Source organism: Cheilinus undulatus, linkage group 22, assembly GCF_018320785.1.
Source record: "Cheilinus undulatus linkage group 22, ASM1832078v1, whole genome shotgun sequence".
Classification (NCBI taxonomy): Eukaryota; Metazoa; Chordata; class Actinopteri; order Labriformes; family Labridae; genus Cheilinus; species Cheilinus undulatus.
The window spans coordinates 35,098,870-35,125,187 of record NC_054886.1 but is presented as its reverse complement, the minus strand read 5'-3'; the positions used below and the strand labels follow the sequence as shown (position 1 = coordinate 35,125,187).

Here is a 26,318-nt window from a genome sequence, read left to right as displayed (position 1 = left end):
ATCAATGTTTGGTTTATTTTAAACAATCTTGCAACTTTAATCCTAGTTCACCACCTTTCTACCCATTTTAGCCACTTTTTAAACCCTTTCAACCACCTTTCTGCCTGTTTTTGCCACTATTAACCACTTTATCCACTTTTAATTGACATTTTGCCCATTTTAACCACGTTACTGTCTGTTGTTCCCATTTTTGCTGTGAAAAATTATTTTTTTGCCACTTGTAACCCATTATCACAATTTTTTTGCCTGTTTTTGCCTCTTTTTACCCATTTAAAAAAAAACAAAAAAAACTTTCCACTTATTTTTACCCCTTTATCTGTTTTAAGAAAAGGAGTTTACAGTTTGAAGAAGGCTCTATACTGTGGCATAAATAAATGTTACTTTTATTAGATCATCATTCAGGTATCACAGCTTAACTTTAAAATGGACCATGGTTTTCTTGGCCCCCATGTGCCCCGGAAAGCTCTCCCCCTATTCCCCCCTTATGGGCGGCCTTGCTCAGAGGCCCCTGGTTATGACGAAGGACCATAATGCAGTGAAAAAGCATACTTTTATATTGAAGTTATTGTCATTTTGAAATCTTGCCACTGATTTACAAAGCTTTGTGAGGTTTCCCATCAATTCAGATTCTGCCCCTCCATTCAACAAGAATCAGAACCCTAACCATAAATATTAACACACAAAACCAAATGGCAGGATGAAGTGGTGGGGGCAAGGGGGAATCAGGAGCCTTTGTCCATTCAGAAATAGCCCGGCAATGATGGGCCAGTGGAGCTCACAAAGGATCAGTGGAAAAACTGAATAACATCCAAAGAACAGGGCTCATGTTAGAAATACATTCATGAAGAAACAACTGGGAAGGCAGCATGAGTAACCTTAAGAGCACCCTGACATCTGATGAACACACAAGTTGCAAAATGTCTCGACCCTTAATGTGCACCTCCCACACACGGGTCGGTTGCAGCCCCTGCAGGACACCAGAGTCTTATTTTGTTTGCAGTGGGTTCTGACCCGGCACTGCTTTCTTTTCCCTGAGTCTTGTGGCGACTGTAGCTCCAGCGGTATCGATGTAAAGATAGCCTTGTAACAGTGTTCGTCACGCAGTTCCTTGGCTAACTGTAGTATGAAGGCTCTCCTAGGGATGTAGGTAGAGGTGCACGCCTTGTATAAGATATGGGCGTTTATGGCAGCCATGTCCAGGAGATTGTAGAACACAGCGAGAGGCCATCTTCGAGCCGGTCCTTTTACCGTGTACAGACGAGCCATCTGGTCCAGCACATCGACTCCAACCTGTAATGTTGAGAATTAGTGGAAAATTAATACATCTGCAATAAAATTGGGACTATGTAGCTTATTTCATAACCAAAGATTTAAAAATTAAGAGTGTTTTTATTTTTGTACTTTAACCCTTGAGCCCTCCTCGGGCATTTTTGGCCATTTTTCTCAACTTTTTTTTTAAATTTGTGATCATTTTGTCAGTTTTACAGCTTGTGGCATGAATTTTCACAGGAACTTTTCTTTCTAGTTACATTTTTGAAATCCAACATGTTTTACTCTTAGATGTCATTCATACTCTTTCAATGAATTTTGTACCCTCTGGACACCTTCAAGGCCAAAAATGTACTTGTACAGAAAAACTGCTATTAAATCACCAAACATCAATATTTTGTCTACTTTTTTTCATAAATCTCTTAAACAATTTCAGACCTGCTCAAAACTACCAAACATTCAATCATTTTCAAGATTTTAACCCTTTGAATGTCAGTTTGATTATTTGAAATATTTTATTTTTTACTGCAATAAACACAAAAAGTGAATTATTTTCCATAAAAGTAATAGTAGAAAGAAGGGGCTTTGGTGCTGATGAGAGTCTTGGATGGGTCAAAGATCAGCAACAAAATTGATTTGATTGCACTTGTATTTTTTTTATGTAGTGCCAGCTTTAACATTAGGGCACCCTCTGGACACCTTCGAGGCAAAAATGTACATGTTAAAAAAAGCTGCCATTTAATCAGCATACATCAATATTTTTTTCTACTTTTTTTCATAATCATCTTCAACAACTACAGACTTGCTCAAAACTACCAAACATTCAATACTTCTCAGAATTTTAAACCTTTCAAACTTACACAAAACTCTCCATAATATAACAGGCAAAAATACAAGAATCTGGTGCATGGTCCTACAATGGGTAAATGGTTGAATCTGGTGGAATACGGTAAAAATGTCAAATTTCACTAGACTTCTTCACATTGAAATGCTGACATTAAAGAATGCATGATTTTATACTGCAATGACAGTGAGATTAAAAAAACATGGTTTTAATGGAGGTCAATGGGGGCATTTTTGCCTTGAAGATGTCAGGAAGGTGTTTCTGACATTACGCAAAAAATATCAATGCAATAAAATCAGTTTTGTTGCTAATCTTTGACCCATCCAAGACTCTTATCACCCCCAAAGCCCTATCTTTCTACTATTTATTATATGGAAAATAATCATCTTTTTGTGTTTTTTGCAGCAAAAAATAAAATATTTCAAATGAACAAAACTGGCATTAAAAGGGTTAAAATTCTGAGAATTATTGAAATTTTTGGTAGTTTTGAGCAGGTCTGAAGTTGTTAAAAAGATTTATGGAAAAAAAGTGGAAAAAATATTGATGTATGGTGATTTAATGGCAGTTTTTTGTACATTTACATTTTTGCCTCGAAGTTGTCCAGAGGGTGCCCTAATGTTAAAGCTGGCACTACATAAAAAATATTAATGCAATCAAATACATTTTGTTGCTAATCTTTGATCCATCCAAGACTCATATCAGAACCAAAGCCCAATCTTTCTACTGTTTATTATATGAAAAATAATTCACCTTTTCTGTTTTTTAGTAAGAAATAAAATATTTCAAATAATCAAACTGGCATTTAAAGGGTTAAAATCTTGAAAATTATTGAATGTTTGGTAGTTTGAAGCAGGTCTGAAGTTGTTAAAAAGAATTATGAAATAAAAAGTAGAAGAAAATTTCAACATATGGTGATTTAATGGCAGTTTTTCTGTACGTGTACATTGTTGCCTAAAGGTGTCCCGAGGGTAGTAAATTTGAGGAGGGCACAAGGGTAAAATACTAGGCATAGTCATAAACAGCTCAAACATGGCCTTTTTGGTAGAGTTTCTTTTCAGAAATCACTACTTGCCCCCCACTGGGAGTTCTCTGCTGCAAAAAAAAACTTTAGCTTTCATAACTCTCTGTTAAGTACCCAGTACTGTCCAGACCAAGACACATTTCACATCCACTATTTACTGTGCCCAAGTCCATATGTATTGTGTTTAAGACTAACCCTTTAAGTGGATGGTATGCTTGCATTCACACTGACCAAAAGGAAACAACTTTCGGGTCAAGTGTATTTATATACAGGTCCGGGTTCCTTATGCAAAAGCACCCTTGAGTTGTTTAATTCTTTACATCTTGCATCTATGGCTTACATGCCTGAAAACGGTGGATTGCTCCCTCTGGGTAGGGAGTGAGTCTCTGACTCAGGTGAAGGACTTCAAGTATCTCATTGTCTTCACAAGTGATGGTAAAACAGAGTGCAAGATTAAAAGGCTGATTGGTACGGCAACAGCAGTACTGTGGGCATTGTGCTGGACCGTTATGGTGAAGAGGGAGCTGAGCAGAAAAGCAAAGTTCTCAATTTACCAGCGATCTACCTCCCAAACCTCACCTATGGTCATGAATTCTGGGTAAAGGCCAAAAGAATCAGATCACTGATACAAGCAACTTTTATTAGTTTTCTCTGAAAGATGTCTGGGCTCAGCCTTTGGGACAGGAGGAGGACTTCAGACATCTAGTTGGAACTGTAAGTAGAGCCGCTACTCCTTTGCATAAAAAGGAGCCAGTTGAAGTGCCTCCTGGGTGCCTCCCTGTGGAGGTCTTCCAGGCACTTGCTGCTGGGGTGACACCTCAGGGGATGCACTGGAGGGATTATATATATTATAAATCCCATCTTGTCTGGGAACACCTGGGGCTTCCCCAGAAGGAGTTGGAAAGTTTCACGAGGGAGCAGGATGCCTGGGTTGACTTCTTTTGCCTGCTGCCACCACGACCCCACCCTGGATAGAGGCCCAAACATACTCGAGCGGAACGTACGAACGGACTCCACGGAGGTTTATGTGGACTCAAGGCAGACATCCGCAAGGCCCGTGCGCGCAAAGCTCGAATTTTACAACCTCGCGGACTCCGCTCCACGTACTGATGTCACACAAAACACTGCTCAGCATGTATTTTTCACATCGACCCGCATTAAATGTGACACCGACCTGTATTTTGTTCCTCTGTGCAGCGTTGACGGGTGAGCGGTGACTCCCAGAGTGGAGAAGGAGTGGGGCTAGGCGCCCAACTAGATCATCAAAGTCATGTGTCATTCACCAACATGGCATACTCCCCTTCCTTGTCTCTTGTGGCATTTAATGGCCATACACACCACTGTCTCTTAATTTTGTTGCTTTGCAAAGCCAGCAGGCTTCGTCAGTATAGGATACCATGACAGAAAAATGTAAACAATGCGCAAGGATTGTGGGAAAGGTAGGATTTCACAGGAAACTACTACGTGGCAGTGTGCTCGGCTGTGGAAGCTCTGATGACCGCAGACATTCCGCGAGGAGTCCGCTCCACTCACAGTACGCTCGAGTATGTTTGGGCCTTAAGAGGAAGAAGATGGATGGATCTCCGGCTTATAGGCAAAGTCAAATGGAGGAGCCTGTGCTTTGTGCTGTAGTTTGAAACTTGCAGAATAATGTGCACTCTTCTGTCTAACTTCTTACTGGGTCGCTCTGCACTGTTCTCACAGAGTTCGCGCTGGGAACTCTGACAGAGCACGTGGAGATTTTGGCTCAGAAATGAGACAAAAGAGAAAGAGATTTCATGAATAATCATTCACATTGTAGAACTACCAGTGTACCTTAGTGACATTGCAGTAGATGACCGTTTCTGGATTTTTCTTCTTTTTACTCCCGACAAACACCGTTGGGTGCATGGTGCTGAGGACGGTGACGGCCTTTCTTGGCTTCGCCTGGTAAATAGTGAGCGTGGCTCCTTCATGCTTGAGCACCTTGGTAGAGAAGAGTTCCCCTCTGTGCTGTTGGACTGAAGGTGGAAGCTCTGGTCTTGTTTTTTTCATGATGCCAACCAGGCTGGTGTTTTTCTGCAGCAGGTTCTTGGCCAGAGAAAGTGTGGTTAAAGAACTGCTTGTTGTCACATTTCTTCCCTTTCCTATGTATGGCTCCACCAGCTTCATCACCACATTCTCTTCCAGACTTCCTTGTGCTTGCTGGTCTTTGCCCAAGTATGGGAAGCCGTTCAAAAGATATCTAGTCTCTGTGTCTGCAGAGAGCCAGAATTTAATACCAATTTTACCTGGCTTCCCGGCCTTGAACTGGGTAAAACGGCAGCATGTCTTAGTGGGAAACAGCTGCTCATCTACAGTGATGCACGCCCCCGGGTTGTAACAGGCGATACAGTTGTTAATAAATCCGCCCCAAACATCGGACATCAGTGCAAATTTGTCATTGCAAAGCCGCGCCTGCCTCTCATGCTTCTTGTCAAAACGCAAATATCGCATTATCTTTCTGAAGTGGTTCCTTGGCATTGTGGTCCTGCAGAAAGCCAGCCCCCATTCCTCAGACCACAAGCTCTCAAAGTCTATGTTTTTATTGTAGGCTCCTCTCACGTAGAGAAGGGCAATGAAGGCCTTCAGCTCAGCAATGGACAGATCCCAGGACATGTTTCCTTCAACGCGGTGTGCCTCTTCCACCGTACAGTCCCGAATATGCTGCAGTATGTTCAGGTCCAGCAAACATAAGAAAGCGCTCATAGGATCTAAAATACTCCTCTTAGCGTGATCAGTGGGTCCTGCTGATTCAGTGTGGACATTTTGGGCCTGCCGTCCCCTCGAGTGTCCCATAGGCTCTGTGGCTTTCCACATAGTCCCATCTTTACTGTACTCAAGGCTTGGATCTGCAAAACATAAATAGAAACAGGATTTCCATAAAGAAACACTACATTCAGTTGAGTGCCGAAACACAATTCATTAATGCTTTATCCCACACAAAATGCACAATAAAAAGAATAAAGAGAAGGAACTAGGTTACCTTGACTGGAATCGCCAACAGGTGGCACGAGCCTTTTGTTTTTGGTCCCTGGGGATTCAGGCTCAGAGTCGGAACTCTCCTCTTCACTCCAGTCGACATCGCTGATGTCCGAAATTTCACCCCCATCCGACTCGCCCTCGCTCACGTCTTGAATCTTTGCCAGAGCCTCTTCCAGAGAAAAGATTTTTGGTAATCATCTCATCATTGTTTTAGTAATTTCTCTTTCTGTCTGTACCCCCTCTCTATCAGACCAGGGATGTCCAAACTATGACCGGGGGGGCCACCTGTGGCCCATGGTCTCTTTTCAGTTGGTCCACATTAAAACATGAAGCTGATGCTTCACTGTTCTGTATTTCTAACTTTCAGAGCTAGACAATGGTGCCATGTTAATTCTGTAAACAAACATTTTGACATGATGAAATTAAAACACCCAAAACATTGTGATTCATGGTGCCTTGGTTACGAAATTCCACCTTTACATCATAATCCTATTGGTATTTGTTTAAGTGGATTTTTTACTGTGTAAAATGTAAATCAAATGAAGTCAATGATTGTCAAATCTCATAAACCCATATTTTACCCACAATAGAACATCAACAACATATTAGATGTTAAACTGAGGCCCTGTCCACATGGAGACGAAAACGATGTATTGCGATTTCGTTTTGAAAAAGTTTTCTGTGAAGACGGGATCGTTTCAGGAAATATCCGTGTAACCACGGAACCGCTGGAAATGACTGAAAATGCTGTAGTGCATATGCCAAGCCTGTAATGCTGCCACGGAAATGCATTAAAGGAGAGAAGAACACAGAAAACTGCCCCAAACTTTCCTCTAGCTGCCTCCCTGGTTGTTCTCCGCATTGGATTTAAAAACATATGGTGTGTGCGTTTCGCGGTGGTGGTAAAGGAGCATCAGATTTTGCTGTAAAAGCCATAATAAGCTCAGTAGCTTCTGCAGCACGAACACATCCCTGTAGTCCGCCATGTTTGTTTTGGCCGGACCCACTTAGGTGCCTTAAGGGAGCTACGCTGTGTGTGACGTCATCGTTTCAAGAAAGATGCGGATAGCTGTCCACACGGAGACGAAACGGTAGCCTGATCTATACACTCTGGGACCCGTTTTCATAAAGTATCGTTTACAGTCACTCAAAACGCTGTTTCCTTGTGGACGAAATGTCGATATGACAAAAATTTTGCGTATACTCCTGAATTCGTCTCTGTGTGGACAGGGCCTGAGACATTCACCATTTTATGAAAATATTAGCTCGTTTTGGGAAGTAAGGAGACCAGTTGCTGGAGTTTTCAGAGAGAAATGTTGTCTCATTCTTGTCTGATGTAGGACTCTAGCTGCTCAACAGTCCTGGGTTTGTTTGCTGATGCTCCAAATGGTTTCTATTGGTGAAAGGCAGACCAGTCCAGGACCTGGACACTTTTCCTGTGAAGCCATGCTGTTGTGATGGATGTGGTATGTGGTTTAGCATCGTCTTGCTGAAATAGTCGAGGCCTTCCCTGAAACTGGGCTCTTTTTTTTTCCACTGTGACTTTTGGCTGCACCGATCCAAACCAAGCTGTGCTGATTTACTTTTCCATCACCAGTTTGGACCAGAATGGTCCGATTTTGGAGCAGGGCCCAAGGAGTGTTAATGTTGACAGCTATTAATAATTCTAGTATCAGTCTGTGTCTTTAGATTAAATGCCTTTTAGTTTTAGTCATTCCTACCCTTTATAGTTTTAGTCAACAATAAACATTTTAGTCTCAACTTTCAGTCTGAATCTGGTACCAAACCATGGTAGTGTGTTCTACAGCTAAGAGGCAGAAGAGATACGGATGCATTGTATTTTGACAGATTTGCCTACAGTGGAGAAATATCATGGATTTTGAATGTCTGAAGAAAACTTAAATTACATTTTAGTCTAGTTTTAGTCCTCTTGATGAAAACTAAACTTATTTTTTGTCACTTTTAATCATCAAAGATGTTTTTTTGCTAGTCTTTGTCTAATCTTTTATTTATGGAAAATTGGTTTTAATAAAGGTACAATGTCTCAGTTTCAACATCTGATATCTTGTTTATGTTCTATTGTGAATAAAATGTGGGTTTTTGAGATCAGCCCATCATTGCAAAGTCTTAATTAGTGAGCCGGGTGTCGTCACACCCCTACTCCTAACATCCTGACTGAACACTTCTTTGTTTTGACTCTTACCGCTTTTTGTGAGCCTGCTGGTCTCACTGAGCTTCCTCTTCAAAGTTTGAGTTCTACGAAGAAACAATAAAACCAAGAAAATCCCCATCAGAGTTCTGTTACTCTCTGCTCTTTCACTCCTGATAGAAATAAATGGAACAGCTGTGTTACCACTTCATTATGTGAACCTTGTTTCTGATAGCTCGATATCTGGGTCTCTCAGATCCTCCTCCTCATTTAGACTGGTGCTATTCACTGCCTCCTCCAAAGACTCCTTCTTTTCAAACACCTCTGGTCTCTCCTGTGGCTCTTCATGATCCTCCTCTTCATCAGCCAGGCCAAAGCCATACCAGCTCTCCGAGTCCTCCACATCTGGAGAGAAAGAAAAAGTCTACGCTCTTATTCCAGTTTGTAAAAGTTAGCTGGAAAACAAACAAACAAACAAAAAAAAAGACGAGTTTACTTACAGGACTCCACGTACACATTAAGACATTTATGGAGCTTTTAAGAGTTAAAATAAAATGTTCTCAGATAAAGAAAATTAAAAGATAAGAGTGTGAACAGGCACTGAAAACATTCAAACATAAGATGGGAAGGAAGCAGAGAATTTGACACGACTAGCCAGCTAAACAGCGAAATCCGGATCTCTTCGTCTGCAAGAGAGTTACTTGGAGCATCAGCATGAAAAACCAACTATGCAGTAAAAATAAGTGAGTATACCCTGCACTGCACTCGTTCTGATTTAACCAGCCCACACCTAGAATCTGTGGATTTTTCCAGTGGCTTTAAATGAATACTCATTTCCATGCTCAGGGCCTGAGCATGGATTGGGTACTACAGCCCTATTGTAAATAAAATAGTTTTTTCTTCTACTTTGGGGTATTAGACATGCATCAATTTGCATTAAAATTGGCACACACCTAAAACTCTGAAAAAATGAGAGGTTGATAAAGGTTTCAAAAATGGGCCCCAGGAACTGCCTCAATGGCGCCACCTTTTGCGCTTTCATGGCACACTGTCAAAATGCAGTTTAACTTAGATTTATGGTGTGTGGTAATTTGGTGAGTAGATGCAGCCTGGGGAGATCTGCAGAAACCCAGAGGGGCCATGTTTCTCTCTCTAAAAGGAAATCTGCCCTTTTCAAAATAAATTAGCCAATGTTGGGGGCGTTTTTGGGCCTTTTCCAAGGGTCAAACTTGGCCTAAATAGTTTAACTTGAAAAGTAAATTCCCTACTGTAACTGTGATTGTCAGGTTGTTTTAAAAGCTGTTTGTGTGTTAGGTATATCTAAGGTATTGACCAAATAAACTATTAACAATAGAGTTAAATCTGACCCTAGGACAGTACCTGATTGGGTGGTTATCTGTGGTTCCTCCTCCTCCTCTTGTTTAATGACAGGTTGATCTAGATCAGAAATAGAGGTAAATTAATAACACACACACACACATATTTACACAATCATCACTCCCTCAAAAACCCACAAAAGGCCAATAACATGAAAAACACGAAAAAACACGAAGGTACTGGCGTTATTGACTGTACTGAGACAAAAGGAGCGTCAGGAAGCAGCAAATGAATAAATGTACCCGGATTTTGACAAACATTACCAGGTCTAAATCTAGAATTCCTCTGTATTAAACGTAGTTTTAGTCCACAGGGTCAGATCCCTACCGGTCCTACTGACAGAGACTCTGGGCTGAAGAACAGCCTCCAGCTGGATCCTCTGACGGTCGATCTCCTGCCTCAGACCCGCCGCCTCCTCCTCATATCCGGCTACGGTTCTCTCTACCGCCGCGAAGATCTCCTGCGCCGCCGTGGTCAGCTTCTCGGTAACGATTCCTCTCAGTAACTCGGCTTTAGAAAGTTTAACTTCAATCATATCCACCGGGGAAACAAACATCATGTTTGCCGCCTCCATTGTGCTTTGAGCGCACATAAACAATTCCCCTCCTGAAAGCATGCAAACCAAAGGTTCCGCTCCATGTGTTTCTTCCCCCCGCTGGTTTGCCGTTAACGCCACCTAGCGGCGGTTATCCACAACACAGAGAGACATTCAAAACAAAAAGAACCAACTGGAGAGCTTTCTGGCTGAAGTCAGAAGCAACACAATGTAGAAAAGATCATTTAAAGAGAAGATAAAACTCCTCTTCGACTTCATATTAGGATCACTGGTCATGAAAAACATGAAAGAGAAAAGAAAAATAAAAACATTCTGAGAATAAAGTCAGAATGTTTAGATTACAGTCAGAAATAACAGATTACAGGAAGAATTCTGAGAATTAAAGTTGGAATTCTAAAAATAAATTTGGAATTCTGAGATCAAAGTTGGAATTCTTAGAATAAATTTGGAATTCTGAGATCAAAGTCGGAATTCTTAGAATAAATTTGGAATTCTGAGATCAAAGTCGGATTTCTAAGAATAAAGTTGGAATTCTGAGATCAAAGTTGGAATTTTAAGAATAAATTCAGAATTCTGAGATCAAAGGTGGAATTCTAAAAATACATTTGGAATTCTGGGATCAAAGTCGGAATTCCAAGAATAAATTTGGAATTCTGAGATCAAAGTCAGAATGTAAAGAATAAAGTCAGAATTCTGAGATCAAAGTTGGAATTCTAAGAATAAATTTGGAATTCTGAGATCAAAGTCAGAATTCTAAGAATAAAGTCAGAATTCTGAGATCAAATTTGGAATTTTAAGAATAAATCCAGAATTTGAGCTACAAATGAGATCATTTTTCTTTGCAGGAAGTTTGGGATCATTTTTGGATGGCTGGGAGAACCAAAGGAATCCTTGAGTAGAGTTCTCTGTCAGTGAAAGGAGCCAGCTGAGTCAGTGTTGACATCCATTCAGAGACCTCCTGGTCCCCTCCCTCTGATTCTTACAGGCAGGTCTAGCAGGGTAAAGACCCCAGGGTAGGGATTACATACCCCAATAGGTCTGGGAATGTCTTGGAATCCACCATGAAGAGTTTTCAAGAACTGCTGGGGAGAAAAACTTTGGACTGACTTCTTCAGCCTGCTGCCACCAAGACCTAACCAAGATGAAGCAGAAGACAATAGTAGGATTTTTATTATGAGCAGCTTTTCCCAAACTTCAGTAAGCTGAAAACCTTATGAAACCCTCAAAAGCCATGACACTCCAAGTATTTACAACTATAGTTTTATTTCAAAGACAGAGAATTCCAGTGCAAACGCTCTGGCAGTGTTTGGAAAGTTCTGGGACTTTTGATAAAAATATAAACATATAATCATGAACTTGTCATCATTTAAAATTTGACTTCAGTTTATAAAATTATGTTTCCTGTTTTTATTTATGAGACATGACCTTTCAAGGCCATTAGAAACTAGACCAGTTCCAACATAAGTGTGGTCAGCAAGTCTTGGAGCGCTGTGGGAATTTGTACAGTTAGATGCTTTTTACTGCACTACTACGACTTTAGTTCACTGTACAAATTCTAAGAGGCTATTTTGTGTGGATATGTTGTGCCCTGAGATTTAGGCTTGATTGTAGGAGTGCTTTGGGCAAAAAGACTTTAAAAACTACTGACCTCAATCAATGAAACAGACCTGTGGTGCCTCTGGGTCTACCAGGAGGGGCAACATCAAACTTTAGGAAGCACTGACTAAGAAATACAAACAAAAGATTAACATAAGGAGGTGTTTGTAAGATTATAAAATCAATAATGAAATAAATATTTAAGAGCAACCTTAATAAACCACAGCTGGAATTACTGAACTTTTAGGTTGATTATGGAAGATCCCAAAGCGGTTAGTCCATCGGTTCTTCCTCTGCTGACTTTTCTGCCTCCTTGTGGCTCTTCATGTGAGTTTTCAGACAGTGGCTCTGAGTGAAGCCTCTGTAACAAACCGTACACTTGTATGGTTTCTCTCCGTTGTGGATCCTCATGTGAATCCTCAGATGATCTTTACGGCTGCATGCTTTCCCACAGACCCCACACACGTACGGTCTGGCACCTGAGTGGATCTTCTGATGGTTTCGGAGGTTAGTGATAGCATTAAACGCCTGTCCACACTCGGTACATTTGTAGGGTCTCTCCCCACTGTGGATTATCAAATGTCTTGTCAGAGCTCCTTTTGAAGACAGACTCTTTCCACAAATGTTACAGGTGAGCTTCTCCTCTCTGTGGGTTGCCAGGTGAGCATTTAACTGACCTTTTGTGTGGAACATTTTGCAGCAAATCTCACAGAGGCACGTTTTATCCCTGGATGTGTGAATTTTCTGGTGTTGTTTCATATTTGTCAGAGTTAAAAAACGCTTCCCACAGACCTGGCAGCTGTGGCGTTTTTTCCCAAAGTGGATCAACTTGTGTCGGGATAAAGACCGAAAGTTAGTGACATCTTTGCCACATAAATCGCAGATGTAAGGCTTCTCTCCTGTGTGGATACGACTGTGAATCCTCAGCTGGGGTTTGAAAGCGAAGGTCCGACCACAGACTTCACATTTGTGAGGTTTATCTTCCACATGTTCCCAGCGGTGATTTCTTAAAGCTGATGCTGATGCAAACGTCTTACTGCAGACGTCACATTGGTACGGTTTCTCTCCTGTATGGAGAATAGCATGCCTCCGCAGACTAAGAAAAGTGAGTAAATTCTTTCCACAGATGTCACAGCTGTATGTTTTCCTGTGACTCTCCAGATGAGTCTTCAGCTCTTCTACAGACTCGGACTGTTCTCCACAAACTCCACAGAGTCTCTCAGGATCCTCCACGTGACTCCAGGAGTGTTTGATCAATATATTCTTTGACCCGGTCAGAGTTTTACAGACTTTACAGGGCAGAGGGACGCCACTTTTATCAGTCGACTCCCTCACGTTAATACTTTTTATTCGCTTTCTGGCGATAGAACGTTTGACTTGTGTCCTCTTTATTTTATGGGTTAAAGCAAGTTTTGGTTTCTCATCAGTCTTTTCTGGCTTCGACTCTTCATCTCCATCATCTTCCTCCACTTCATTTTCATTTTCGTCATCTCTTTCAGCTAAAGAGCAGGCAGAAGAAATGACCCCAAAGTCTTCAGAAATTCCATATTGTTCCCTGTTTTCCTCTCCTTCCGTTTCTTGTTGCTGTACCAATTTTTCTGAGAGATTTGATCTGCTGCTCTCTGCTGCTTCTGCTGGACTGTCATGAGACCTGGCAAGAGACAAAAAATCCTTATTCCACCTACCCTTCACTGGTTAAACAGACAGATCATCATTAGTGAAGCAGTGGGGAGAAAATCTGCTGGCAGACTCACCATTCCTGAGGCCTTGTTCCATTATTGCTTGTTTGGTCGATGATGTTGTCCTCTATCTTTGGAAGAGGGAGTTTCTCCGGACTGCTCAGGGTTTTATTTGCTGCCTGAAATGATTAAATAAAGTGTTACTCAACCCTGCTCAACAAAAGAGCCAAATTGTTGAAACATACATTTGCAAGAGCCACAATCTAAATGATGAAAAGTGTCAATTAAAATAAGTTAACGGTGGCAAAAGTGGTCAAAAAGAGGCAAACACTGAGAGAAAAGTGACGGAAAAGGTATAAAAGTGGCAAAAATGGGTGGGAAGTGACAAAAATAAGTTAAAGGTGGCAAAAAAGTGGCAAAAAGTGGCAAAAATCAGAAAAAAAGTAAGAAAAATGGGCAAAAATCAGAAAAAAGGTAGGAAAAAAATTAGAAATAAAGGGTGGGAAAATGGGCAAGACATGGCATTTAATTGCAAAAGGCAGCTTAAATGGGCAAGAAGTGGTAAAAATAGGCAAAAAGGGGCAAACACTGAGGGAAAGGTGGCAAAAATGGATGAGAAGAGGCAAAAAAAATGATTTACAGGTGACAAAATTGGTCCAAAAGTAGGAAAGATGTGGAAAAAAATGAGTGAAACGTGACTAAAATGGGAAAAAATTTAAAAAGAAGGTGGAATAACAGGAATAAAGTGGCCTTTCACTGCAAAAGGAAGCCTAAATGTGTGGGAGAAACAATTGCAAAAAACAGGATAAAAGTGTCCAAAATGGACGAAAAGTGACAAAAAGAAGTGGGAAAAATGGGCTAAATATGGAAAACACTGGGAGAAAAGTGACAAAAATAAGGAGAAAAAGAGGGAAATAAGGGAAAAAAAGTGGCAAAAATGGGTTTGAAGTGGGAAAAATGAGTTACAGGTGGCAAAAATGTGGAAAAAAATGAGTGAAACGTGACAAACATGGGCAGAAATCAGCAAAAAGTTGGGGCAATTGAAATTAGGTGGCCTTTAACTGCAAAAGGCAGCTTAACTGGTGAGAAGTGGTAAATATAGGCAAAAAGGGGCAACCACTGAGGGAAAAGTGGCAAAAATAGGTGAGAATTGGCAAAAAAAATGGGTTACAGGTAGCAAAAATGGTCCAAAGGTGGTAAAAATGTGGGAAAAAATGAGTGAAAAGTGACTAAAATGGGCAAAAATAAAAAAAAGGTGGAAAAACGAGAATTAAGTGGCCTTTAACTGCAAAAGACAAATTAAATGGGTGAGAAGTGGCAAAAATAGGCAAAAATGGGCAAAAGCTTGCAAAAAACAGGATGAAAGTGTCCAAAATAGGGGAAAAGCGAGCAAAAGAAGTGGCAAAAATGGGAGACAAGCAGGAAACACTGGGAGAAAAGTGGCAAAAATGTGGAGAAAAAGTGGCAAAAAAGGGCATAAAGTGGCAAAAACAGGTTAGAAGTGGGAAAAAAGAGTTACAGGTGGCAAAAATGGTCCAAAAGTGGCTAAGATGGTCAAGAAATGGGTGAAAAGTGACTAAAATGGGACAAAAGTGGCAAAAAGTAGCATAATGGAGAATCTTTGGCATTTAATTGCAAAAGGCAGCTTCAATGGGCAAAAAAAGGCAAAAAGGGACAAAAAAATAGCAAAAAGCAGGATGGGAGTAATATTTCAAATTAAGACATAAAAGAGCCACACGTTGAGTATGTCTGAAATAAATATATTTTCAGCCATTGAAGTCCATAATAAAGAAGCTTAAGCCTGATTTAAGCTTCTGTGTTGAATCTAGGCTGTAGCTTACGGCGTACGTCCAAAAAGTGGACGGCAGAGCCAGGTTCAGTGGATCATGCTTGTGTGTGTCATAAAGTCAATGAAGCACCTTTCTAACATGTTAGTTTCTCTCATCCTTTTGTTCTTTCAAGAGTTTGCTGCTCAGTTTTTCTTTGAGTTAATGTGATTGGCTGAAAAATATCAAACGTTTGGGCTTCAACTGCTTATAAAACAGATAAAAGTGGGTCCTGACACTAGACCAGTACTGAGATAAATACTGATACTCATAAACCCAAATGTATTCACAATAGAACAGAAACAACAGATCAGATGTTAAACTGAGACTTTTTCCACTCCATTAAAATATGAGCTCATTTGAATTTGATTGCAGCATTATTTTCATGAAATGTTAAAATGTCTCAGTTTAACATCTGATCTGTTGTTTATATTCTGTTCTGAATAAAATATGGAGTTATGAGATTTAACAATCATTCTGACTTGACTTCAGTTTTTATTTATGACCCAACTTTAATGCAACTGTGGTTATATTTGCTAACACGCGTTGTTTCAGCTACCGTGGTTGCCTGAACACAACCAAACAGGAAGTGTGGCATCAGACCGGGAACTGGCAGAACAATGGTCCTTCAGGAAGGTCTTACCTTGACCCGGATGTACAGAGCAGATCTTCCTTTCCCTGTGGATTTGAGGGACTTCTTGATCTCCTCTGGTGTCAGTCTCCGTACCTTCAGTGGTCTCAGTCTCCTGGTGGCGTCAACTGTGAAAGCATCAAACTCTCCTGTCAACTGAGGAAAGGTGGCCCTCAACAGGTCCAGGAAGTCCACCTCCTGCATACCCCATGGACAGCTCAACGTCTTCAACTGGGACTTCAACACTGAAAAACACAGGAGGACACCATCATGCTTTTCCTCAGGCTGCCTCCACTTTAGATTTTATTTGACAAGAATGGTGCCAGGTGGTTCCATGTGAGCTGAGCCAGTCCTTCAGAGGTTGTTCTGTGGATTTTAGACCTTTCATGGACACGCAAACACCATGTTAGGTCACTGAAAACAAGCCTTGTTGTAAAGGGTGTTCTCAGAGGCTGGAGCAGAGCTAATTTAAGGAGGGTAAGCCACAGAAGGCCATTACTGATTGGTAGTTCTCAGTCCATTCCTGCAGGGCTCTACTGATGGTCTTCTTTGAGACTACAGTACCTGACCTGTCTTAGTCCTTCACTAGACTCTTGGCAGTTATTCTGGGGTCTTCAGACACATCTCTCACTAGATTTCTTTCCAGGGTCTTTCAAGTTTTTCTCCTCCTACCTCTGCCAAGCTCATTCTGGACTTTGTGGCTCTCACTGACTATCTCAATGGTCCTTCCCACTTTAGTTTCTGACTCTTGGAAACGCTGCGATAACTTTGTACATCCTTCTCCTGCTTTGTGAGCATCAACAAGTCTTTTTTTAAGTCTTAACTGAACTCTTTGGTTTCTGCCAGGATGCTTTCTCCAGTGACAGCTCAAACCCTTACTGAAGTGTTTAGTCTGTGACGATACCCCTCAGTTTAACTTGATTTTACAAGCTTTGACCATTACAGAGTTTAAGACCATCACTGAACAGCAATGCTTTGAGCTGTGGCTCAACAAAAAGGTCGGTTAAAGGGGGCTAATGATGTTCATGACATCCTTTATGCATGTTTCACTTCCTTACCTCCTCTTTTGAGAAGGTTGATCCTGGAGTCTTTTAACAGACAGACTCTGAGGGTTATAACAGCTCTCTTCATCCTCCTCTTCATCAACAGAGGTCTGCAAGAACATCAAACCAGAGAAAATCACCACCAATACTTTTAGTAACTCTTTAATTCTCTAAGGGTTCTCAACATGTATTTATTGGTTATGCCACGTTTATTTGAACCTTGCATTAGTTGGCTGATAATCTGCGTCTCTTGGGTCTTGTTGGCGTGAGTCCTCCAAAGGCTCCTCACTAAACTCCTCCTCTCCTGCCTCTTCATCTTCATCAGCGTGGTCAGCCATGTTCCTGCTCCCCAAGTCCTCTTCTTCTGAAAATAAGAGGGAAAAAAAGGCAAGCGAGTCAGCCCACACATCCCTCTCAGCAACTCCTGTTCTTCCTGAGGGGCTCTGGGGCGTTCCCAGTCCAGAAGAGATATGTAATCCCTCCGGTGAGTCCTGGGTCTACCCCAGGGTCTCCTCCTAGGACGTGCCTGGAAGACCTCCACAGGGAGGCGACCAGGAGGCATCCTGATCAGATGTTTATCCATTGTTATAGTTATTATCATAGCTACCATTAGTACAAAACAATAACAAAAAAAACTACAACTATTATTATGATTATCGTCATTATTATAACTCCAGACCTGCCCTCTTTGTAGAGTTCCCCCATTAACAGTCGGGGACACATGGATCAGAAATTAAAGTTTATTGGATTTAGTTTTATCCGCCTCTTCATGGGAAAAACATAAGAGGGAACTTCCGGTTTTCATGTTTTAACTCCGTAAACTGTAGCGATGACCAGAAACCAGCATTAGAGGATAAAACACCCTTCTATAGACGTGAATGAGCTAAAACCATCAGTGTTTACTCCACAGTGTCAGATCCCACCTATTCTACTGAGAGAGACTCTGGGCTGAAGAACAGCCTCCAGCTGGATCCTCTGACGGTCGATCTCCTGCCTCAGACCCGCCGCCTCCTCCTCATATCCGGCTACAGTTCTCTCCACCACCGCGAAGATCTCCCGCGCTGCCGTGGTCAGCTTCTCTGTCACGACTTCTCTCAGAATATCAGTTTTAGACAGCTTCAGCTCCACCGGGGAAACAAACATCATGTTTGCCGCCTCCATTTTGCTTTGAGCGCACATAAATAATTCCCCTCCTGAAAGCATGCAAACCAAAGGTTCCGCTCCATGTGTTTCTTCCCCCCGCTGGTTTGCCGTTAACGCCACCTAGCGGCGGTTATCCACAACACAGAGAGACATTCAAAACAGACAGAACCAGCTAGAGAGCTTTCTGGTTGAGTTCAGAAGCAATACAATGTACAAAAAATCATTTAAAGATAAAACTCATCTTCAAATTAAAACTCATCTTCCACTTGATACTAGAATCACTGATCATGAAAAACATGACAAATTCTGAGATTAAAGTCAGAATTAAGAGATTACATAAAGAATCCAGAAAACAGTCACAATTCTGACATCAAATTAAAAACTCTGACATCAAAGAGTAAATTCTGGGATCAAAGTCAGAATTCTAAGAATAAAGTCGGAATTCTGAGGTCAAAGTCGGAATTCTAGGAGTAAAGTGCGAATACTGAGAATCAAAGTTGGAATTCTAAAAATAAAGTTGGAATTCTGAGAATCAAAGTTGGAATTCTAAAAATAAAGTTGGAATTCTGAGATCAAAGTTAGAATTCTAAGAATAGTCAGAATTCTGAGACTCAAAGTTGGAATTCTAAGAATAAAGTTGGAATTCTGAGATCAAAGTTAGAATTCTAAGAATAGTCAGAATTCTGAGAATCAAAGTTGGAATTCTAAGAATAAAGTCAGAATTCTGAGATCAAAGTTAGAATTCTAAGAATAGTCAGAATTCTGAGAATCAAAGTTGGAATTCTAAGAATAAAGTTGGAATTCTGAGATCAAAGTTAGAATTCTAAGAATAGTCAGAATTCTGAGAATCAAAGTTGGAATTCTAAGAATAAAGTCAGAATTCTGAGATCAAAGTTGGAATTCTAAGAATAAAGTTGGAATTCTAAGAATAAAGTCAGAATTCTGAGAATCAAAGTTGGAATTCTAAGAATAAAGTTGAAATTCTGAGATCAAAGTTGGAATTCTAAGAATAAAGTTGGAATTCTGAGAAAAAATTCAGAATTCTGAGATCAAAGTTGGAATTCTAAGAATAAAGTTGGAATTCTGAGAAAAAATTCAGAATTCTGAGAATCAAAGTTGGAATTCTAAGAATAAATTTGGAATTCTGAGATCAAAGTTGGAATTCTATGAATAAAGTTGGAATTCTGAGAATCAAAGTTGGAATTCTAAGAATAAAGTTGGAATTCTGAGATCAAAGTTGGAATTCTAAGAATAAATTTGGAATTCTGAGATCAAAGTTGGAATTCTAAGAATAAAGTTGGAATTCTGAGATCAAAGTTGGAATTCTATGAATAAAGTTGGAATTCTATGAATAAAGTTGGTATTCTGAGAATCAAAGTTGGAATTCTAAGCATAAAGTTGGAATTTTGAGATCAAAGTTGGAATTCTAAGAATAAAGTTGGAATTCTAAGATCAAAGTTGGAATTCTAAGAATAAATTTGGAATTCTGAGATCACTCAGAATTCTAACATCAGAGCTAGAACTTTATTGTTCAGAATTCTGAGATCCTAAAAATGATATCAATTTCCTTAACAGGAAGTTTGGGACTCTTTTATGAGGGCTGGGAGAACCAAAGGAATCCTTGAGTAGAGTTCCCTGTCAGTGAAAGGAGCCAGCTGAGTCAGTCTGGGTAAAGACTCCAGGGTAGGGATTACATACCCCAATAGCTCTGGGAATGTCTTGGAATCCACCATGAAGATTTTTTTAAAAACTGCTGGGGAGAAAAACTTTGGACTGACTTCTTCAGCCTGCCACCACCAAGACCTAACCAAGGTGAAGCAGAAGACAATAGTAGGATTTTTATTATGAGCAGCTTTTCCCAAACTTCTGTAAGCTGAAAACCTTATGAAACCCTCAAAAGCCATGACACTCCAAGTATTTACAACTATAGTTTTATTTCAAAGACAGAGAATTCCAGTGCAAACGCTCTGGCAGTGTTTGGAAAGTTCTGGGACTTTTGATAAAAATATAAACATATAATCATGAACTTGACATCATTTAAAATTTGAATTCAATTTTAAAAATTATGTTTAATGTTTTTATTTATGAGACATGACCTTTCAAGGCCATTAGAAACTAGACCAGTTCCAACATAAGTGTGGTCAGCAAGTCTTGGAGCGCTGTGGGAATTTGTACAGTTAGATGCTTTTTACTGCACTACTACGACTTTAGTTCACTGTACAAATTCTAAGAGGCTATTTTGTGTGGATATGTTGTGCCCTGAGATTTAGGCTTGATTGTAGGAGTGCTTTGGGCAAAAAGACTTTAAAAACTACTGACCTCAATCAATGAAACAGACCTGTGGTGCCTCTGGGTCTACCAGGAGGGGCAACATCAAACTTTAGGAAGCACTGACTAAGAAATACAAACAAAAGATTAACATAAGGAGGTGTTTGTAAGATTATAAAATCAATAATGAAATAAATATTTAAGAGCAACCTTAATAAACCACAGCTGGAATTACTGAACTTTTAGGTTGATTATGGAAGATCCCAAAGCGGTTAGTCCATCGGTTCTTCCTCTGCTGACTTTTCTGCCTCCTTGTGGCTCTTCATGTGAGTTTTCAGACAGTGGCTCTGAGTGAAGCCTCTGTAACAAACCGTACACTTGTATGGTTTCTCTCCGTTGTGGATCCTCATGTGAATCCTCAGATGATCTTTACGGCTGCATGCTTTCCCACAAACCCCACACACGTACGGTCTGGCACCTGAGTGGATCTTCTGATGGCTTCGGAGGTTAGCGGTAGCATTAAACGCCTGTCCACACTCGGTACATTTGTAGGGTCTCTCCCCACTGTGGATTATCAAATGTCTCCTCAGGGCTCCTTTTGAAGACAGACTCTTTCCACAAATGTTACAGGTGAGCTTCTCCTCTCTGTGGGTTGCCAGGTGAGCATTTAACTGACCTTTTGTGTGGAACATTTTGCAGCAAATCTCACAGAGGCACGTTTTATCCCTGGATGTGTGAATTTTCTGGTGTTGTTTCATATTTGTCAGAGTTAAAAAACGCTTCCCACAGACCTGGCAGCTGTGGCGTTTTTTCCCAGTGTGGATCAACTTGTGTCGGGATAAAGACTGAAAGTCAGTGAGAGCTTTGCCACATAAATCGCAGACGTAAGGCTTCTCTCCTGTGTGGATACGACTGTGAATCCTCAGCTGGGGTTTGAAAGCGAAGGTCCGACCACAGACTTCACATTTGTGAGGTTTATCTTCCACATGTTCCCAGCGGTGATTTCTTAAAGCTGATGCTGATGCAAACGTCTTACTGCAGACGTCACATTGGTACGGTTTCTCTCCTGTATGGAGAATAGCATGCCTCCGCAGACTAAGAAAAGTGAGTAAATTCTTTCCACAGATGTCACAGCTGTATGTTTTCCTGTGACTCTCCAGATGAGTCTTCAGCTCTTCTACAGACTCGGACTGTTCTCCACAAACTCCACAGAGTCTCTCAGGATCCTCCACGTGACTCCAGGAGTGTTTGATCAATATATTCTTTGACCCGGTCAGAGTTTTACAGACTTTACAGGGCAGAGGGACGCCACTTTTATCAGTCGACTCCCTCACGTTAATACTTTTTATTCGCTCTCTGGCGATAGAACATTTGACTTGTGTCCTCTTTATTTTATGGGTTAAAGCAAGTTTTGGTTTCTCATCAGTCTTTTCTGGCTTCCACTCTTCATCTCCATCATCTTCCTCCACTTCATTTTCAACGTCTCTTTCAGCTAAAGAGCAGGCAGAAGAAATGACCCCAAAGTCTTCAGATATTCTGCACTGTTCCCTGTTTTTCTCTGCTTCCGTTTCTTGTTGCCGAATCAATTTTTCTGAGAGATTTGATCTGCTGCTCTCTGCTGCTTCTGCTGGACTGTCACGAGACCTGGTGAGAGACAAACAAACTGATTCCACCTACCCTTCACTGGTTAAACAGAGAGATCATCATTAGTGAAGCAGTGGGGAGAAAATCTGCTGGCAGACTCACCATTCCTGAGGCCTTGTTCCATTATTGCTTGTTTGGTCGATGATGTTGTCCTCTATCTTTGGAAGGGGGAGTTTCTCCGGACTGCTCAGGGTTTTATTTGCTGCCTGAAATGATTAAATAAACCAGTGTTACTCAACCCTGCTCAACAAAAGGGCCAAATTGTTGAAACATACATTTGCAAGAGCCACAATCTAAATGATGAAAAATGGCAATTAAAATAAGTTAACGGTGGCAAAAGTGGTCAAAAAACACTGAGAGAAAAGTGACAGAAAGGGCAGAAAAGTGGCAAAAATGGGTGGGAAGTGACAAAAATAAGTTAAAGGTGGCAAAAATGGTACAAAAGTGGCAAAAAAATGGGTGAAAGTGACAAAAATGGGCAAAAATCAGAAAAAAGTAGCAAAATGGGAAATCGGTGGCATTTAGTTGCAAAAGGCAGCTTAAATGGGCAAGAAGTGGTAAAAAATAGGCAAAAAGGGGCAAACACTGAGGGAAAAGTGACAAAAATGGGTGGGAATTGGCAAAAAAATGAGTTACAGGTGGCAAAAATGGTACAAAAGTGGCAAAACTGTGCCCAAAAATGGGTGAAAAGTTACTTAAATGGGCAAACATCAGCAAAAAGTAGCAAAATGGGAAATTAGTGGTATTTAATTGCAAAAGGCAGCTGAAATGGGCAAAAATGGGCAAGAAAGGCAAAAAAGGCAGAATGTGAATAATATTTCAAATTAAGACATAAAAGAGCCACACGTTGAGTATGTCTGAAATAAATATATTTTCAGCCATTGAAGTCCATAATAAAGAAGCTTAAGCCTGATTTAAGCTTCTGTGTTGAATCTAGGCTGTAGCTTACGGCGTACGTCCAAAAAGTGGACGGCAGAGCCAGGTTCAGTGGATCATGCTTGTGTGTGTCATAAAGTCAATGAAGCACCTTTCTAACATGTTAGTTTCTCTCATCCTTTTGTTCTTTCAAGAGTTTTATAGCACATGCTGCTCAGTTTTTCTTTGAGTTAATGTGATTGGCTGAAAAATATCAAACGTTTGGGCTTCAACTGCTTATAAAACAGATAAAAGTGGGTCCTGACACTAGACCAGTACTGAGATAAATACTGATACTCATAAACCCAAATGTATTCACAATAGAACAGAAACAACAGATCAGATGTTAAACTGAGACTTTTTCCACTCCATTAAAATATGAGCTCATTTGAATTTGATTGCAGCATTATTTTCATGAAATGTTAAAATGTCTCAGTTTAACATCTGATCTGTTGTTTATATTCTGTTCTGAATAAAATATGGAGTTATGAGATTTAACAATCATTCTGACTTGACTTCAGTTTTTATTTATGACCCAACTTTAATGCAACTGTGGTTATATTTGCTAACACGCGTTGTTTCAGCTACCGTGGTTGCCTGAACACAACCAAACAGGAAGTGTGGCATCAGACCGGGAACTGGCAGAACAATGGTCCTTCAGGAAGGTCTTACCTTGACCCGGATGTACAGAGCAGATCTTCCTTTCCCTGTGGATTTGAGGGACTTCTTGATCTCCTCTGGTGTCAGTCTCCGTACCTTCAGTGGTCTCAGTCTCCTGGTGGCGTCAACTGTGAAAGCATCAAACTCTCCTGTCAACTGAGGAAAGGTGGCCCTCAACAGGTCCAGGAAGTCCACCTCCTGCATACCCCATGGACAGCTCAACGTCTTCAACTGGGACTTCAACACTGAAAAACACAGGAGGACACCATCATGCTTTTCCTCAGGCTGCCTCCACTTTAGATTTTATTTGATAAGAATGGTGCCAGGTGGTTCCACGTGAGCTGAGCCAGTCCTTCAGAGGTTGTTCTGTGGATTTTAGACCTTTCATGGACACGCAAACACCATGTTAGGTCACTGAAAACAAGCCTTGTTGTAAAGGGTGTTCTCAGAGGCTGGAGCAGAGCAAATTTAAGGAGGGTAAGCCACAGAAGGCCATTACTGATTGGTAGTTCTCAGTCCATTCCTGCAGGGCTCTACTGATGGTCTTCTTTGAGACTACAGTACCTGACCTGTCTTAGTCCTTCACTAGACTCTTGGCAGTTATTCTGGGGTCTTCAGACACATCTCTCACTAGATTTCTTTCCAGGGTCTTTCAAGTTTTTCTCCTCCTACCTCTGCCAAGCTCATTCTGGACTTTGTGGCTCTCACTGACTATCTCAATGGTCCTTCCCACTTTAGTTTCTGACTCTTGGAAACGCTGCGATAACTCTGTACATCCTTCTCCTGCTTTGTGAGCATCAACAAGTCTTTTTTGTAAGTCTTAACTGAACTCTTTGGTTTCTGCCAGGATGCTTTCTCCAGTGACAGCTCAAACCCTTACTGAAGTGTTTAGTCTGTGACGATACCCCTCAGTTTAACTTGATTTTACAAGCTTTGACCATTACAGAGTTTAAGACCATCACTGAACAGCAATGCTTTGAGCTGTGGCTCAACAAAAAGGTCGGTTAAAGGGGGCTAATGATGTTCACGACATCCTTTATGCATGTTTCACTTCCTTACCTCCTCTTTTGAGAAGGTTGATCCTGGAGTCCTTTAACAGACAGACTCTGAGGGTTATAACAGCTCTCTTCATCCTCCTCTTCATCAACAGAGGTCTGCAAGAACATCAAACCAGAGAAAATCGCCACCAATACTTTTAGTAACTCTTTAATTCTCTAAGGGAACATGTATTTATTGGTTATGCCACGTTTATTTGAACCTTGCATTAGTTGGCTGATAATCTGCGTCTCTCGGGTCTTGTTGGCGTGAGTCCTCCAAAGGCTCCTCACTAAACTCCTCCTCTCCTGCCTCTTCATCTTCATCAGCGTGGTCAGCCATGTTCCTGCTCCCCAAGTCCTCTTCTTCTGAAAATAAGAGGGAAAAAAAGGCAAGCGAGTCAGCCCACACATCCCTCTCAGCAACTCCTGTTCTTCCTGAGGGGCTCTGGGGCGTTCCCAGTCCAGAAGAGATATGTAATCCCTCCGGTGAGTCCTGGGTCTACCCCGGGGTCTCCTCCTAGGACGTGCCTGGAAGACCTCCACAGGGAGGCGACCAGGAGGCATCCTGATCAGATGTTTATCCATTGTTATAGTTATTATCATAGCTACCATTAGTACAAAACAATAACAAAAAAAACTACAACTATTATTATGATTATCGTCATTATTATAACTCCAGACCTGCCCTCTTTGTAGAGTTCCCCCATTAACAGTCGGGGACACATGGATCAGAAATTAAAGTTTATTGGATTTAGTTTTATCCGCCTCTTCATGGGAAAAACATAAGAGGGAACTTCCGGTTTTCATGTTTTAACTCCGTAAACTGTAGCAATCCATGAAACCAGCATTAGAGGATAAAACACCCTTCTATAGACGTGAATGAGCTAAAACCATCAGTGTTTACTCCACAGTGTCAGATCCCACCTATTCTACTGAGAGAGACTCTGGGCTGAAGAACAGCCTCCAGCTGGATCCTCTGACGGTCGATCTCCTGCCTCAGACCCGCCGCCTCCTCCTCATATCCGGCTACAGTTCTCTCCACCACCGCGAAGATCTCCCGCGCTGCCGTGGTCAGCTTCTCTGTCACGACTTCTCTCAGAATATCAGTTTTAGACAGCTTCAGCTCCACCGGGGAAACAAACACACTGGTTGCCTCCATCTTGCATTGCACGTACACCAATACTGTCCGGCTGGATAGCATATTCACTAAAGGTTCCGCTTGGTGTTTGTTCCGTTACAGCCGTCTTTGGCGGTTATCACCAAAACAGAAATAAAGGACGTCCACTACTGCGATTAAAGACAGAATTCTGCGATTACAGACAGAAGTCTGAGATTAAAGACAGAAGTCTGAGATTAAAGACAGAAGTCTGAGATTAAAGACAGAAGTCTGAGATTAAAGACAGAATTCTGAGATTAAAGACAGAAGTCTGAGATTAAAGACAGAATTCTGAGATTAAAGACAGAAGTCTGAGATTAAAGACAGAAGTCTGAGATTAAAGACAGAAGTCTGAGATTAAAGACAGAATTCTGCGATTAAAGACAGAAGTCTGAGATTAAAGACAGAAGTCTGAGATTAAAGACAGAAGTCTGAGATTAAAGACAGAAGTCTGAGATTAAAGACAGAATTCTGAGATTAAAGACAGAATTCTGAGATTAA

General features: G+C 41.0%; 3 protein-coding genes across 6 annotated transcripts; all 3 read right to left on the bottom strand.

The window, feature by feature from the left end:
• Positions 1-533: 533 nt before the first annotated feature.
• LOC121504472 lies at positions 534-11,934 on the bottom strand. The gene is made up of 9 exons (XM_041779271.1): positions 11,868-11,934; positions 11,248-11,351; positions 9,991-10,487; positions 9,667-9,723; positions 8,508-8,691; positions 8,341-8,393; positions 6,139-6,306; positions 4,950-6,004; positions 534-1,290 (listed from the first exon to the last, which is right to left on the bottom strand). The coding sequence occupies exons 3-9, from the start codon at positions 10,277-10,279 to the stop codon at positions 877-879; spliced, it is 2,220 nt and encodes a 739-aa protein (XP_041635205.1). The 5' UTR covers positions 10,280-10,487; positions 11,248-11,351; positions 11,868-11,934; the 3' UTR covers positions 534-876.
• Positions 11,501-20,676, bottom strand: LOC121504470 (zinc finger protein 260-like). 4 transcript variants are annotated; one of them, XM_041779267.1, is made up of 7 exons: positions 17,918-18,420; positions 17,214-17,358; positions 17,010-17,104; positions 15,964-16,196; positions 13,570-13,673; positions 12,027-13,466; positions 11,501-11,942 (listed from the first exon to the last, which is right to left on the bottom strand). In XM_041779267.1, the coding sequence occupies exons 1-6, from the start codon at positions 18,195-18,197 to the stop codon at positions 12,089-12,091; spliced, it is 2,235 nt and encodes a 744-aa protein (XP_041635201.1). In that variant the 5' UTR covers positions 18,198-18,420; the 3' UTR covers positions 11,501-11,942; positions 12,027-12,088. The 4 variants fall into 4 exon arrangements, with proteins under 4 accessions (XP_041635201.1, XP_041635203.1, XP_041635202.1 ...); XM_041779269.1 differs by lacking the exons at positions 11,501-11,942; positions 17,918-18,420 and adding an exon at positions 20,457-20,676 and having other exon boundaries at positions 12,085-13,466; XM_041779268.1 differs by lacking the exon at positions 11,501-11,942 and having other exon boundaries at positions 12,085-13,466; positions 17,214-17,355; positions 17,918-18,423.
• On the bottom strand, positions 20,674-25,820 carry LOC121504473 (zinc finger protein 813-like). Its single transcript, XM_041779272.1, has 6 exons — positions 25,586-25,820; positions 24,883-25,027; positions 24,684-24,778; positions 23,637-23,869; positions 22,152-22,255; positions 20,674-22,049 (listed from the first exon to the last, which is right to left on the bottom strand). Exons 1-6 carry the CDS (start codon positions 25,818-25,820, stop codon positions 20,678-20,680), a joined length of 2,184 nt encoding a protein of 727 aa, XP_041635206.1. The 3' UTR covers positions 20,674-20,677.
• Between the last annotated feature and the right edge of the window lie 498 nt (positions 25,821-26,318).